General features: G+C 39.7%; 1 protein-coding gene across 1 annotated transcript in view; it reads left to right on the forward strand.

Annotated features, from left to right (window-relative positions):
• The window catches only part of DSCAM (DS cell adhesion molecule), a 737,680-nt gene that overhangs the window by 393,462 nt on the left and 328,805 nt on the right, over window positions 1-15,413 (forward strand). The window contains exons 4-6 of the mRNA XM_019523886.1: window positions 2,973-3,119; window positions 10,797-11,075; window positions 12,660-12,935. Coding sequence (XP_019379431.1) covers window positions 2,973-3,119; window positions 10,797-11,075; window positions 12,660-12,935 — 702 coding nt within the window. The remainder of the gene's footprint in view (window positions 1-2,972; window positions 3,120-10,796; window positions 11,076-12,659; window positions 12,936-15,413) is intronic.

Consider the following 15,413-nt stretch of genomic DNA (forward strand, 5'->3'; position numbering starts at 1 on the left):
GATGGATTTCCAATCATTTACACCAGTCTAAGTGTAATGTCTATATGCAGCTTCACTCTGTCCCATCTACAGCAAAATTATCCATGATGGGCCTTAAGATCTGCATTTGATCTAGAGCAGGGGTTCCCAAACTGTGGTACATATACCACATGTAAAATCTTTCTGTGGGAGTAAGCAAGAGAAATTGTGTAATAGTGGATTTAATTTTCATTATAATAATTGGCATTTAAGGGGTTAAAATGTCAAATGTATGCTGGTGGGGGTACAAGGGCCACTGGTAAATCTGGAAAGGGGAACTCAGGAAAAAATTTGGGAACCTCTGACAGAAGGATCAGGAGCCCAATACCCCATGTATTATATAGTGCTCAGCAAAAAAGCTATCATTAAAAAACAAACAAAAAACCCCTCTTCTATAAAAATGAAAGAAAATAGTAACTATGAACTGGTAGCCTAACTTAATTTCCACAGAAATAGCTGGGAAATGCTGTGTTGACTTCAAAGGACATGGATCAGGCTTAGATGGTATTATAGTTGAGAGATATTTTATTATTTAACAACTATTGAAAGAAAGAGGGAGGTTGAATGAGGTTGAATGAGCTTTAACTTACTATATTTTGCTCCTGAGATCAGTTCCTTGCTGTGATTTTAACTGAGTTCCTAGAAATCCCCACCCCCTGCTGTCATTCCTGTTTAGTTCCTTCCATAATTCAGGAAGAAGATATACTTTTCACTATACTTTTAAAAATATATGCATTGTATGAGTTATTAAATATCTGCAGAGCAATGTAACGTTACAACATACTATCCCTTATTTTTATTTAATGTCACGGTTTTCAAAAAATATAGGTAGAGAATGATCTGCAGTTTGAGCTGAGGAAAGTGTATATGTTCTCTTATGATTTCAAAATTTTGTACTGCATTCTAACATCAATATGAGGTAGCAAATGCTAGAAAAGTTTACAGTCTGTGTGTATGCCTGTGTGTGTCTATAATCTCATGTTTATTGATCTCAATTTATTCTAATACTCAAAAAGTTTGAGGGAAAAATCCATTTCCTATGAAGTAACAGTAACAGATGTGTATTCCAAATGAGATAATGAGATCAATCTACTAGCTGCTGTACATATTTAAAATGAAAGGTCTTTTCTGTCCCAAAGAGCTTACAATCTAAATAGTCAAGACATAGAAGAGGTAGACAAGAATGAGGATTATTACTGGAAAAGTGGGACACAGATAAAGTGTTTTTTCTAAGCTCAGCCAGCTGTGGTAAGGATAGGAATTAAACCTTGATTTCAGAATCCTTATCTAGTATTTGAACCTGAAGACCAACCTCCTCAATTTTTGATCACCAGTGCTCTTTCAGCTGTTTTTTTTTTTTAAAAGACTAACATGATCAGTATGTCAGTAATAGCAACAGGAATGCTGAAGACAGAACTCATCAATTACAAACATTTGGCCAACTGCCTGTCTGGTTCTGCCAGTACAATGCAAAATAATAAATGAAATAATAATTAAAAAAACCCATTTATTTCATTGTTATGTACACAGAAGGCTTTTCATGTTTACTATGAAAGAAGAATGTATTAAAGTGAAAGATAAGCACATGTGTATATACCATATTATAAACCTGAGCTTGTGTGCATACGACACCATTGTACAAATTGTCTGGATGAGATGCTCCACCACATTTTTATCATTTCAAGTTGTTGTGGAAGCCAAGTTGTGTTAGAACCATTTAGACTCATCACTTTAAAAGGAGCAATCCCTTTTCTTGGTTTGTTTTCTTCCTGAAATTAGATTTTGATGTTTCTAGAATTTTAAGAAGGTTGCTGTTTTATAAAATCAAACTTTTGTTTTTTTCAATTTGAACATGTAGCTTATTTTACTGATCCCTTAATCTAGGGCTCTCATTCAGGAGTCTCCCACCTTCTACATCATTCTATGTGATCAGAGGTTAGATATGGTATCTATTTTTTCTGCCCAGAGGTCACATGCAGATAAGCTGTAGACAGGGAGAAGTATATTATAGGCCCACGTGTCTAGAATGTGTCTAGAATTTCATTGCCAAATAAGTCTTTCCTTTCTACAAGTTTTCAGGATTTAGTGTAAAACTGTCTGGTTTTGCAACTTCCCCTCTTCTTGCATCTTTCTTTTTTTACCAATCTTATTTGGAACTGCTTGTTTCTAGTGCTTCTGGTCAATGAATGTCACTTTATTAGGGATAATTATATATCTTGAGGGAGGACTTTAAAAGTTAAATGTTTAGTGTACATAATTCCCCCCAGAATAATACTCTTAGGGTGCATCTACATGTCACCACATGCTGACATTGCTATGGTGCTGTGTTTTAGTACTTTCTTTTGAAAGTACTAAAGCATGGCACAGTGTGAGCGGTTACTGTGCCAGACGTGCGGCACACAGGTAGATTTTGCCACCATGTTGCCATAGCAGCATGCTCTACCCAGGGAGCATGCCACTGTAGCAATGTAGCTGCTGATCATGTGTAGGCACATGTGATCGCTACGTCACCACAGCATGCCATACAGTGCTGTAGTGCAGCACTATGTTACCATAAGGCAACATATAGATGCACCCTTAATATAGCTGGTTCACTTTCCATATTAGCCCTTTTCCTTACCTATTTTATTTGAAAAATGTCTTTGTTATTAATAATAGTAAAGTGATGATAATTAATTCATGATCATCTTCCTTCAATATTCACAAGCCCTGCTTTTCGTTTAGGTCCTTACATCTTTATGGGGTATCTACCTGAATTATTTAGACAGACAGTCACAAAATAGTAAAATTAGATACAGAAAATCTAACATTGGGAGCTGAAATGTATGAAAGCTTCTATTTTTTCACTTCAGTGGAAAAAACAACAACAAAAGCAACACCAACAACAATAAAGGTGATGATGATGATGCCACCACCTGTAGTCATTTTAAGCACTGTAAATTTTTGTCTTTCAGGATCTAGATTTCGCATCACGTCCACGGGAGCCTTGTATATTTTAGATGTACAGAATGAAGATGGATTGTATAATTACCGATGTATCACACGGCACAGATACACTGGAGAAACACGACAGAGCAACAGCGCAAGACTTTTTGTATCAGGTGCACCCTTATATATTTAGTATAATAAATACTATATATTCTTCTGTCTAGCATGCTGAGCTGACAAAGTAGGAATTTGCCTTTCTCAGCACTTATAGACATTTCTCCAGCAAACCAAATGTAAATGTCAGTGGGTAAGAACTTACAGTACTTCTGCTGAGCAGCAAAGTTTGGTATAATTTTAAGTTGTTTTTTTCTTTTTCCCCCCTTCAATATGCATTTTACATTTATGTGCTTTGTTGGAAAGAGATTAGGCTTTAGAGTTCATTCAGCAGATATCTAGTGCTTGCCAACATTAAATGTCCATTACTATTTCCATTTTCACAAAGGCAAATAGAATAGTGACAATAGGATGGACAGCAAAAATACCTTGACTAAAGCCAAGGAGGTTGTTAGTGTCACTCAAAGTGTTGGAGGGATATTCAGAATGAATGGATCAATGGTCAAAATCAGACTGCAGCAAGGGACCTCCCTTGACAGGCTTCAAAATCAGAAGCCAGATGGCCAGACAATATGTTCTTATTTTTCATTTGTAGCCCAAGCATTTTAAGCCAATATCCTGAGTTCTGTGTGTTTAATGATATTTTAACTCTTCAGGTTGACAGTGCTGCTCCTTACCTCTCCTCTCTGCTCCCTTCATAGTGAAGGGACCTGGCATCTGTAGCATAACTTGGGGTGGGTGAGGCGGCATCAGCCCCTGGTGTTAAGTTAGAGGGGCTGCCAGAATGGTGGCTCCCAAAGAGTCTACACCACAAGTGCTGCTATAACTCATATGTAGGGAGCCTGTCTCAGCCACAGCCGCCTGAGCCCACTCAGAGCAGCAGCCGCAGCCACTGCCAGAATGCCATGAGCCCATGTGTCAGGTAAGGCTCTACCCACCTGTGCTTTTCCCCTGCTCTGCCTCTGATTGGGAGCTGGAAAATAAGGGTGCTTATATACATGCAGGGTCAGCATTTCCAAAGGTGCTGTAACTTTTACACTTAAAGTGCTGAAGGAACACTGCCTTAAAACGTAATAGAAATTCCATGGCTTGCTGTGAGTTTCATGCCTTGCTGTAGTTCTGTAGGGTAGGAGGCAGGGGGCACTGGACACTGAACAACGCAATCTGAGGCTGATACTGGGTTCCAGAACTAGCTACACCTGGTGGAAGCAATAACTAATTACCACTTTGAAAAGCCCCAGTTAAATACATATGCAGTAAAGGTGAACTAGGTAGGCTGAGACGCACTACCACAGTTTGCCATACATTTAAAACATATGAGTTTTAAATAAGGCAACTTCTGTGATTTTTAAAACATTCTAAAGTCACCCACATGTATTAAGTGACAGTTTTAGAGTGCTTTAAATGGCAAAAATTGTCACATGCATAGGCACCCTAAGTCTGGGATTTTATGATGTTATACTAGAGAGTAAGATTGTCGACCCCCTACACTCTTAATAAAATTGTGGGTGTTCCATGTATGTAATACACCCAGTGTGTTCCCAGCCAGAAAAGAAAATACAAATCCTGCCCAATGAGCTCAAGATTTGATCTTAAAAGAAGAAGGAAACTGCTACCCTTCCAGCTCTGTCCTTTAACATGATAGGGGTCTGCTATAGACCACCACATCAGGAGGAAGTGATGGATGAGTAGTGTTGCCAGCTGACTGAAGCTATTTCAGATTTTTTTTCCAACATGTCATAATGTCATTAATTGTACTGTTCAACCCATTGACAATATCAGTCTCCCAGGTTGCTTTCAATAGTCACTGGGAGATCAATGCCAATTTTGCTAGACTCTCAGCCAATCCAGGAGGGTTAGCAACCCTATGGATGAGGCTTTCTTCAAACAGGTAGTGATCATGGCCCCTGGTTCTCATGGGAAACTTCAGTCACCGTGACACCTGCTAGGAAGGCAATACAAGAAGTTTTTGGAGAGTGTTGTGGACAACATCTTGGTGCAAGTGCTGGAGTGGCCAACTAGGGCCAACTAGGGCCATGCTGTTTTTGACATGCTGCTCACAAACAGGGAAGAATTGGTTGGGAATGTAGTAGTGGGTGGCAACTTGGGCAGCAAGTCTGTTTGTTCCTGCACGCTCCTTAAGACTTTTTTGAAGTACAGCCAGCTTTCCTGGACTCGTGTGCCCCTCAGTCTGTTTTCCCAGAGGATCCTACCCATGAGTTCTCTGGGAAAGTTGAAGTCTGCTTTTCTGAAGTCCAGGGTCCTTACTCTGCTGCTCTCCATCCTTCCTTTCTTCAGGATCCTGAACTCAATCATCTTCCAAAATTCATGCCCATGTGGAATTGTTTTTTCCTCAGTTCCTCAGACCTAGTCAGTCTGGGAAGGTATACATGTCCTGAAGTGCACATTAAGCATGTCCAGCTTTTGAATGCGTGACTTCAGTTTCTCAGATGAATTCTTCCCTTATGTATAGTCCTTCAATGCTGCCAAGATAACTTTTTTTGCATGAATGTAGCCAACAGCAGGATTTGGCCCTTATCATTCTTCAAACAAGTTGGGGACTCTAAGAGCTAAGATCAAGAAGCCAGTGAATGCAGGTGTGGAAAGTCTGCTCATCCTAGACACGTGTTTTTGCTAGTCTTCTAAAAGTATTCTTTTTCTGTCTGGGGAATGTTTTGGGATGGAAACCAACTATACTTTTTTCCGCAGAATTTCATAAAATACTTAGCCTTGGACACATTGCAATAGATAAAGTCTTTATTTGCTCCTAGGTAGGTTTGAAAGCCGAAAATGTCTGTAACATGAACACAATTCTAGATTTAATGCACAGTGAGAGTTACTCTGTGCCATCAAGTGGTCTTTCATAATAATACCATAGCCAAAGTCATGAACAAATTATAGAATGTTCCTCTAAAGTCTGCAGTGGTGGACTCTTCAGGGTTATATTTTTCAAGTTCAGGTACAGAATTTAATGTTCCAGTATCTTTAACCCAAAATCTTTGAGTTAACATGGTATTAAAAAGTAGCCTTCAGACCATAACAGATTTCTGTCTCCATTCCCTATAAAAAGCAGAACAGTTTCAAATAAAGTATCTTTTCTTGTTTCTCCATTGTCTGTATTCACAGACCCTTGCCTTGTCTGCGCACAGTATTTTAGAGCTTATTTCAAATGGTCCTCTAAGGTATCAAAATTGCAATTAATGCATTGCTGTTTATTCTACTGCAGGTGTTTACAAATGGATGCAATGGCTTCTTTTCCTCTTTCTTTTCTTTTAACTGAAATATAGTTAACAGCTCTGTAGGAATTGCTACTGAAATCTGTGGCATGAACATCCTGAAGTGGTGCTTTGCACTATATAATAAATTAGAACAGGTTGCAAGAAAAGAGCCACTTTCATGTATAGGAGATCTCTAGTATTATGTAATTTTATTAACTAGATCCTATGCCATGAGGCATAGCTGGTCTGTGAATCAAACTATAAGGATGTTGGACTGTGATATTTAATGACCCTTTTCTTTCTTTACTTTTTCTTAATTCCCTCTGATATGATCTAGTTCCAGAGGAAATCCTCATCTGGTTTCCAAGACCAACTGATAGGTTATGGATGTAGAGTGAAGGGGTTGCAAACTGCATCTCATTGTTCCAGTAAACCCTTTGAAAATAAAAACAAATATTCCAAGACCTTCACCTCCTGATAGCTCTCAAATAACTGCACAAAAGTATCAGAAAATGGTGGGATTGCCTATTAAATTGCCACTTCCCCTGTCATGCCCAGGCCTTTCTTGATCTGCTATCTGGTACCATGTACACCAGTACAGTCAGTTCCATGGTTGGGTTGTCACCGACTAAACTGGCACCCCAACCTGGGCTAGCCTGGGTAAGAAGGGTGTGTAGTCACCCAGCAGAACTAAAAATAAGGCCTGTCAAAGACCGGATAAGCTTCCTGTGAGCCAATGGCCATCCATATCTGGAGAGGACATGGGCGCCACCAGGTTTCTTTGCCCAAAGAATCACCAGTGATGTACACCATCTAAGGTGCTCCAATGGTTGCAGCAGCCTTGGGACTGACTTGACTTGTTTTGCCACTTTAAACATGGCCTGTAGGGACAGATTTAAAACTTTAAAAAAATATATACTGAATAGATTTGGACTTCCAACCCACATGAGGTTTAGTGTCCCCCAGGCCATGTCTGTACCTTCTCCAAACACTGCTGCTGAGGAAATAAGTGCTATCCACTTTCTTGCACTCCAAGTCTGTCAGTTAGACAGTATAGATGGCTTACATGGTCTCAGCATAGGCCCTGTTGCCACTGTCAAAATATGTGCCAGTATATATTATCTCCACTGTAATCCCAGGAACACTGGAAAGAAACAGCCACTCCCATTAACACTGCAGTTTAAGTAAAAATGTCACAGAATTAGTTTTGATGCATGCCCAGGAATGTTCTCAAGATCCAAGTCTTAGATTTGCTCCTGGAAGTGCTACAGTGGGTGCGGCCTGCAGCAAGTGCAAAGTGGGCGAGGCTTGCTTTGGCACTTGTCTCAGAATCACCTTAGATGATTTTTGTGCCAGGAGACCCAGAGCTGTCCAAACTGCTGCCTTATTGCTAGTCTGGGGTGCATGAATGGGCAGGGGCTTATTGTCACAGCAGTAGTTCCAGGCTTTGCTGTAAAGCTTGATAGACATGGCCTCGAAAACCACTGCCAGAATGTATTTTTAAGCATCAATTCTGGTTTGTAAAACTGATTTTAATCCCCTTTTACTGAAGAAAATAGTTAATATGAATAGAATATAATCAACTTCTCATACTACTTTCCTAGTTTTCAGTTATTCAGTAGCATGCAGTGCATGTTGCATCCTAGTTATAATACCACTTTATCACCTACCTTACTTGTTCTGATGGATCTCGGGGGAGGAAGGGAAATCTTCAATGAGCAATATAATCCAGCTGACAGCAGCAATATTGCAGCTCACCTGCTTAGTGGCTTGATCAAGTGGCCATAAAATTCCTCCTATTATAGGAAAGGTACAGCCTGCTGTCCTCCTGAGTCTGCCTGGAAAGACTATAAAAATACTGTGTCATCATGTGCAGCTCCTGTAGCCAGTCTAGTTTGTGGCCCTGTGAAATGAAGAAAGTATTTTGATTTCATACACTTGTAGACAAGACCATGATGCACATGAAAATCTTTAAACAGTGAGTACGCTGATTAAGGTGTGCTAAAGTGCCTGCAGAGCTTAAGGACCATTACTAGCATCCTTTGCATATTTGCATTTTTATGAGTTACTTTGTTTAAAGACAGACTGAATAAAGCTTCATATATACAGAAAACTCTATATATTGTCTTCACATTCTGGCTATAGTCTCTTTCCTTAGTCCAGACCTAGAAGGGAGAAGCTGGTTAACCACTTTGTTGATTTTAGCTTATTAAAAATGTTTCTGGCAAGAGTGTCATTTTTCAGAGCCATAAGCAAACATTAGAGCTTACTACCAAATGCTATTGCTTTTGTTGCCAAGTAAGAAGTCAGTGGCTATTAATGCATTGGTAGTTTAGTCATTGCTGTATATGCTTGGTTTGTTTTTTGGTCTACATGTTTTGTAATGGGAGAGAACTTACATTCTGGGAAAACATACTGTACTACAGCCTTCGGTGGTCCAACTTTTTGCTGGCATCTAGACAGTAGAGAAATTCTGTGGACCATTTGTTTGCAATGTAATTGTGCGTTTTTTTGTTTTGGGTTTTTTACTACTTTTATAACTGGTATTACACTTTGATATAGGACACTACAGATACATTACAAAAAAGTCTACTCATCAGTCAAAAGTGAGACCAGCTGGTTTGCTTTAGTTTAAGCCTAGGGGTGTCAGTCTACAGCCTGTGGGCTGGATCCAGCCTGTGAAGTGTTTGGATCCAGGCTGAAGAGCTTTGGTTTTGGCAGCATTCAGCTGCCGGTACTTTGTCTGCACTGTGCCACAGTCCAGTGCCCAGGGTTTCAGAGGAAGCAGAACTCCCCCTGTTCCATGCCACAGTTGGGTGTCCAGGGCTATGGCAGGGGCGGACCTAAGGTATTCATAGCAGTATAGCCCCAGCAGTGCGGAGCTCAGTGTGAGTTAGTAACCTAAGTAACCATCCTGGTTTTTTTGTGGATTTTGCAGCTCAGGGTGAGCTCCATCTTAATGGAGATATTGTGTTATTAGTACCTCTGCTAGATACTTTAAAATCAGCTTAGAAAAGTGTACCCAAGCTGTAGACTTGTATTGCACATTTGTATTGCACATATGCACATTTTTATTGTAGCATGGACATGCCCCCAAAAGAGATCTCCATACTAGATGCAAGAGTGGGGGAAGTGTAACACATGGAGGCTGCCATGATCAAGATGCTTTAGCAAAGTATGTTATGGGATAAGACCAATAGCTGTAGTGAAATTAATACTGGAGTATTTTTTTATTAATATTTAATGTTTTGGGGGGGGGTTTCAACAGTACAAGAGGCTTCAACCAGGTTGGGCTTCATTGTGCTATGCGCTGTATGGACATAAAGATAATGATAGGCTCTTCCCAAAAAAGTTTGCTATCTAAAATTCAAGATATAGCAGGCAAGTTATTATGTTTGTTGAGCTATTGAAACAAACACAAATAAGAGAAGCTGCCAACATTTGCTAGGGTAGAGGTAGCCCAACTTGCATAATAATCAAGGCATATTTGTGCAGGAAACAAACTACCTGAGAATTTCAACAAGGAGTAGTTCACTGGAGCATTATGTTATAGATTGCATTTGCCATCTATGCTTCCTCTACAGGAGTAGGAAACAGTTGTCTGTGGGCACATTTACTGTGCTGATTAATTAGCTCCACAGTAAAGCGTCACTGTGTGTCCATGCACCTCTATTAGGCTGGAGTAAACTAATTAACTTCACTGTAGGCTAGTAGTCCCCAACACAAGTACTGTCCTAAGGCAGAATTATTTACTCCCCCACAACGCATATGTAGATGCTGACTGGGGCTGGCTGGGACACAAGGGTGCTACAGTGTGGGGGCTGCCTGCCAACTAGACCTGCACTGTACCACCCTTGTGCTCCAGCCAGTTGAGTTGGGTTTGAGCAGCCTCAGGCTGGCAGCATGACCCCCCAGGTCCCTTGCCAACTGGGGCTGCTCTGCCCTGGTTCAACATGGTGAAATTCTGGGTGTATGTGCAGATGCTGCACCTGGGAACAATGAACTTTTAATAGCATGTGTAGATGCACCCTGTCAGTTTAACTATGAATATGGAATTTTGTATCCTTGACCATTTTATTTTGACATAGGAAGAATTCACTCTTCTACTTCAAAACCTTTCAACTTTTCAACTTAGAAGCAGGAGAAATCGGTTGGTTTAGTTCTGGGTGAGTGGTATAGGGACAGTGGTTATAACTGTTAAGGTAACACATTCTTGGCTTTTTTTTGTCAGATGGGAAACATGAAGAATGATCAGAGAAATGATTGCCACCTAGAAAAAATACAGTGGGAGGGCTTCCAAGTAATTATGCAATGTTTAGTTGTTAGTACATGCTGCTGGATCTCAGCCACCACTGCTGAGATACCACAGTCTGGATGGCTGGTACACAGTTGCAACTTGTACAGTACATAAACTGCTGGGACAGCAACTAAGAGAAGGAAGATAAATACTGGCATACTGCTTCAAAAAAAAAAAACAAACTAAATTAAGTATATTTAAAACATCTCTTTGCTTTTCAGACCCAGCAAACTCCTCTCCATCTATTCTGGATGGGTTTGACCATCGTAAAGCCATGGCAGGGCAGCGAGTGGAGCTGCCTTGCAAAGCATCGGGGCACCCAGCACCAAAGTATCGGTGGCTGAAGGACAGTGTTCCTTGGGAGCCAGACAGCAGGTTTCAGCAGACAGTCACAGGACTAGTGATTGAAGACACACGTCCTTCAGATTCAGGCAAATATGTTTGTGAAGTGTGGAACAATTATGGTACTGCTGAAATGATAGGGCGCCTCTACGTAAAACGTAAGTCCAGAATATTGCCACCGAATGTCAAACATGTCATTTCAAATCTTTGTTTGCACATAGATTTCCATATGGAAAGATATGAAGAAAACATTTTTATGAGCTTCTGTTTCTGTCACTTTAATTTTTTTAATGTTAAAATAACATTTGAGCTTCTCCTTTGCACTGCTTAAAATTATAACATGTCAGAAGTAGACCCACTGGAAATGGATTGTTGGGCAGAGTACAAGTGAGAGATCAAAAGTGTAAAATAAATACAATTTAGTGCATGATTGTGTGATTTATCATGTGTTTTGCTTTGGAATCGGGGTGTTTGAATTGTGTACTTAAAAGACATTGCAAATATTCTCATGAATAAAAATGCCAAGTTATTGTCACCATATTTCATGCTATTCAATTGTATTAAGCATTCAGATAATCACTGAGTATTCATGAAAATCTGTGAGATTCCTCAGTGTTTCACAGATTGTATTAGAAAAGCTGTATTTGAAAGATGCTTTTTCTCCTGTTGTTAAATTTTTTTCTCCCAGCCTGGTGAGAAATCACAAATAACAAAAGTTTAGAAGGAAAAATAAGTAAACAATCCATGCTTTAAATCTCATTCAGCTGAATATCACAAACACATATATTAAAAGAAAATCAAAACAATCAATCAATTATTCAAAAGCTATGTAAACATAGTCAAAGCAAGAACCAGATCTACTTTATATAATATGCAGTCATAATAGGCTAGAAGTATGCAATAACACGCAACAGAGAAATGCTAAAGAGTTTTTTCTGTTTATCATGTTATGCAATATTCTGTAGAATGGATCAGTTAGCAAAGGAATTGCCTACTTACCTATCTATGTGTGTATATGTATGTGCATTGTATATAATATTGAAAATTATATCAATACTGGTCATAAAGCAAAATAAATGGTCCATATATCAGCGTGCGTACTTCAATACACATGAGCACAAATGCCAAAAAGGAGTATGTTATATTATGCCTTAATTTTTGTCAGTAGGCCTGGTGTTGAACAAAAGTCCAAAACCCCATCTGGAAGTAAGGTTCGTGGTGGACCATTGTCTTTATATTTGGTCTAACCAAAGCGAAGAGAAATTGAGGTGCAGAACCAAATTCTGTAATTATAATGGTTTCTTTCCATCTAGTTTTATTATATCTCTTTGATACCATGACTTTTCTTTTAAATAAAATATAAAACTTTAGTTAAAATAGGTCCTAGTAACGATAACTCTAAGAATAAAGCTAATTTAGGCTATTTTATAGCTTTATGTACTTACCCTGGGACGAGTCCCACACAAGGAAACCCTAGCATCCAAGCAGAGCCCCACTGACATCAGCATGATTTTATTAAGGTATAGGAGTCTGTGCAGAACTAATGCAGCAGCATGGGATCTTGAGGACTCCTCTTAAAATAATCGTGGCTACTTATTTGCTTGGTAATGGTCTTTATTTAGGATTTAGCTTTTTTCTCAATGAACAGTTAGTGATGTGGTTGTGTTTTGTTTGGGGTGTTTTTTCCTGTAATGCAACATAATGTTTTATATTTTCCCCCTTCCTTTGACTTAAATCTCCAGAACCACTAAAAGCCACAATCAGCCCACGGAAAGTTAAAAGCAGTGTTGGTAGTCAAGTGTCCTTGTCCTGTAGTGTAACTGGGACAGAAGACCAAGAACTCTCTTGGTATCGGAATGGTGAAATCATCAACCCTGGGAACAATGTGAGGATCACTGGGATCAACCGAGAGAACCTCATTATGGATGGCATGGCCAAAAGTGATGGGGGAGCATACCAGTGCTTTGTGCGTAAAGACAAGATGTCTGCTCAAGACTACGTTCAGGTTGTGCTGGAAGGTTAGTCACTACCTGCTTTAGTCGGAATACCAGTTTCTGCAAAATGTTACGATGTGTATTATAAAGAGTGAGAGAGGACCCTATGCATGAGGGAGCAGAGGAGGCGAGCCATAGACTTTGTTCCTCTCCATGGTGCAGAACAACAAATGAGGAGAAATGAAGACCCAAATGTCAAAAAAATTGATTTGAAAATATCCCTCCTCTACAGCTCCACATACCAGATATGATTTTTCTGCTGGTATTCAACATTAACTAAGGAAAGAGAGAAGACAAGAGAGAAGAGAGATCCCCATTCAGTTACAAACACTTCCTTCCAGGCATTATTTTTCAGGTTGGATGTGAAATCAGTTGAAGGCCTGGAGATCATACTAAGTAACTGACACAGTGTTCCACATAATAATCAAGTGAGGAAAGTAATCAATTTGTACAGAACTGGTTCACTAATAAGGCTGTAGTGCAGTCATGCCATGACCACTATTTTTAGTCTTTATAGAAAAAGAAGAGATTACCTGTCTGGACCTAGTTACCTCGGCAACCATCTCCTGTGACTAAGAAAGCCTAAAGAGCATATTGATAATCTATAATGATGTTGAGAGAGTGCAGGTTATCAGAGAGCGACAGCAGGAAGGATTTCAAAGACACTCAGGTCTCTCTGGGAAAATAATGTCTGCTTTCATCTCCAAAAAAGCCTGTCAATTGAATAAAAAAAAAGGGCAGAGGTGCATACTGAGCACACTCGCTAATTTATTTGTCGTGTGTCAGTTTCCATTCAGGATAAAAAGACTATAACTTTTTTGTCTTCTGAGAGATGACAGTGCTAATGCACAGAAAAGGAGAGGAGGAGAGAGAGTTGCGGATAGGAGAAGAAAATTAAATACACTGTCACACATCCAGCAGGACAGGAACAGAGAGAGAAAAAAATATGTAAGAAATCCAACCTAATGTCCCTGCTGAAATATTTAGGTGTTTCAATGTTCCAGAAATGATAATACTCCTGCTGTTAGGTGTCTGTGCAGGGGAGAAGAGAACCCTATCACTTTTTTTTCTCCTGCTGTGATTCAGCACATGTGGTGGGGATAGAGACTAAAGCACAGCACACATCAAGACACCTCATTCAGTTTTTAGTGCAATCTTACACTGACACTGCAATGTCAGAATGTCATTCCCGTGGAATTATAGGGGTCCAAACCTGCATGAGATGTGCTGGACGTGGTCTCAGAACATGAGAGTTATTGACTGTCACCACTTCCACCTTGCATCTTGTTTGGAATTGGAATTAATTATTACTACCGGGTACCTCCCAAAGGTTGGGAAGAAAGAGGCTTTCTTCTTTCTCTGTCGTAATATAAACCATCCCTTTACATTCTTTGCTGATATTTTCCTAATATTAAAGTTAATTGGAGAGCCATGTTTTGCTATAAAACCAGACAATGCTATATGGAATGTTTACCAAACTTCTGCCTAGACTGCTTCCTATGTGTTACGAGCTGAACTTGAAACAGATCTCTTGCACTTTTGCTCCCAATTATATTCAAATCCATTCTAGATGCAGCTTTTAAAATATAACTGAAGAAGACAATAACAGGGAGTGCATTGCATTGCCTGATCTGCAAAAGAAGCTTCTAAATAATAATAGGGTGCTAGTTTTCTTAAAATTGTTAGGTGTACAATCCCCTACTGTCTAGATAGGGGATAATTTAATTCTACCCTGTACTTTAAATCTCAAAATCTGTGTGTCTTTCCATTTGTTTTTTCACTTGCATGCTGGAGACTTTGTTAAATTGTGACACGGAACACAGGAGAATGTATCTGCTGTGCCCCAAGCCAGGGTGCATATTTGTCTGAAACAGAAAGCTCCTATGAATATTGTTATCTTTAGTATTATTAGCAATTCTTATTCAGGAAAAGATTAATTTAATACTGTTATAAATGAGATATTGCAGGTCAGAATTAAACTGAATCAACAGAGTGGTGTGAAATTAGCATATGAGTGTTATGCCAAGTTCTTGACAGCTTCATTCATCCCTAACTTTCAAAGGAATTGAAGTGCACTAAAAGAAGTAAAACTCCAATAATTTTAGGCTTAGACTATACCTGCTTGGCTACATCTACACATGCACTTAACTGTGCAGTAGACTAATTTGCCATGGTGGAAAGCATCACAGTCTGCACGTGCAACACTATTAGACCACAGCAAACTAATTTTTGCTGGCTTAAGATAGTACTGACAGGGACACTATTGTCTTACAGCAGCAAAAATAACCACACCTAAACACACATGGAAACACTGACCCAGGCATACATTGCACCGGATCTGCCCAAGCAGCAGGGGGCCAGACCCCTCCCTGCTGCTTAGCCACGGGGTTAAAATAAGCCCCTGCACTACCTGACACTGACTCCCAGAGTCCAGTCCCCTCCCCTCCCTATCCCTCTCCCCACCCACCCATGGCCCCATCCCACATAGGGAGTTTTGGTGAG

This window comes from Gavialis gangeticus, unplaced genomic scaffold (assembly GCF_001723915.1).
Source record: "Gavialis gangeticus isolate Ggan-Ray unplaced genomic scaffold, GavGan_comp1, whole genome shotgun sequence".
Lineage (NCBI taxonomy): Eukaryota > Metazoa > Chordata > Crocodylia > Gavialidae > Gavialis > Gavialis gangeticus.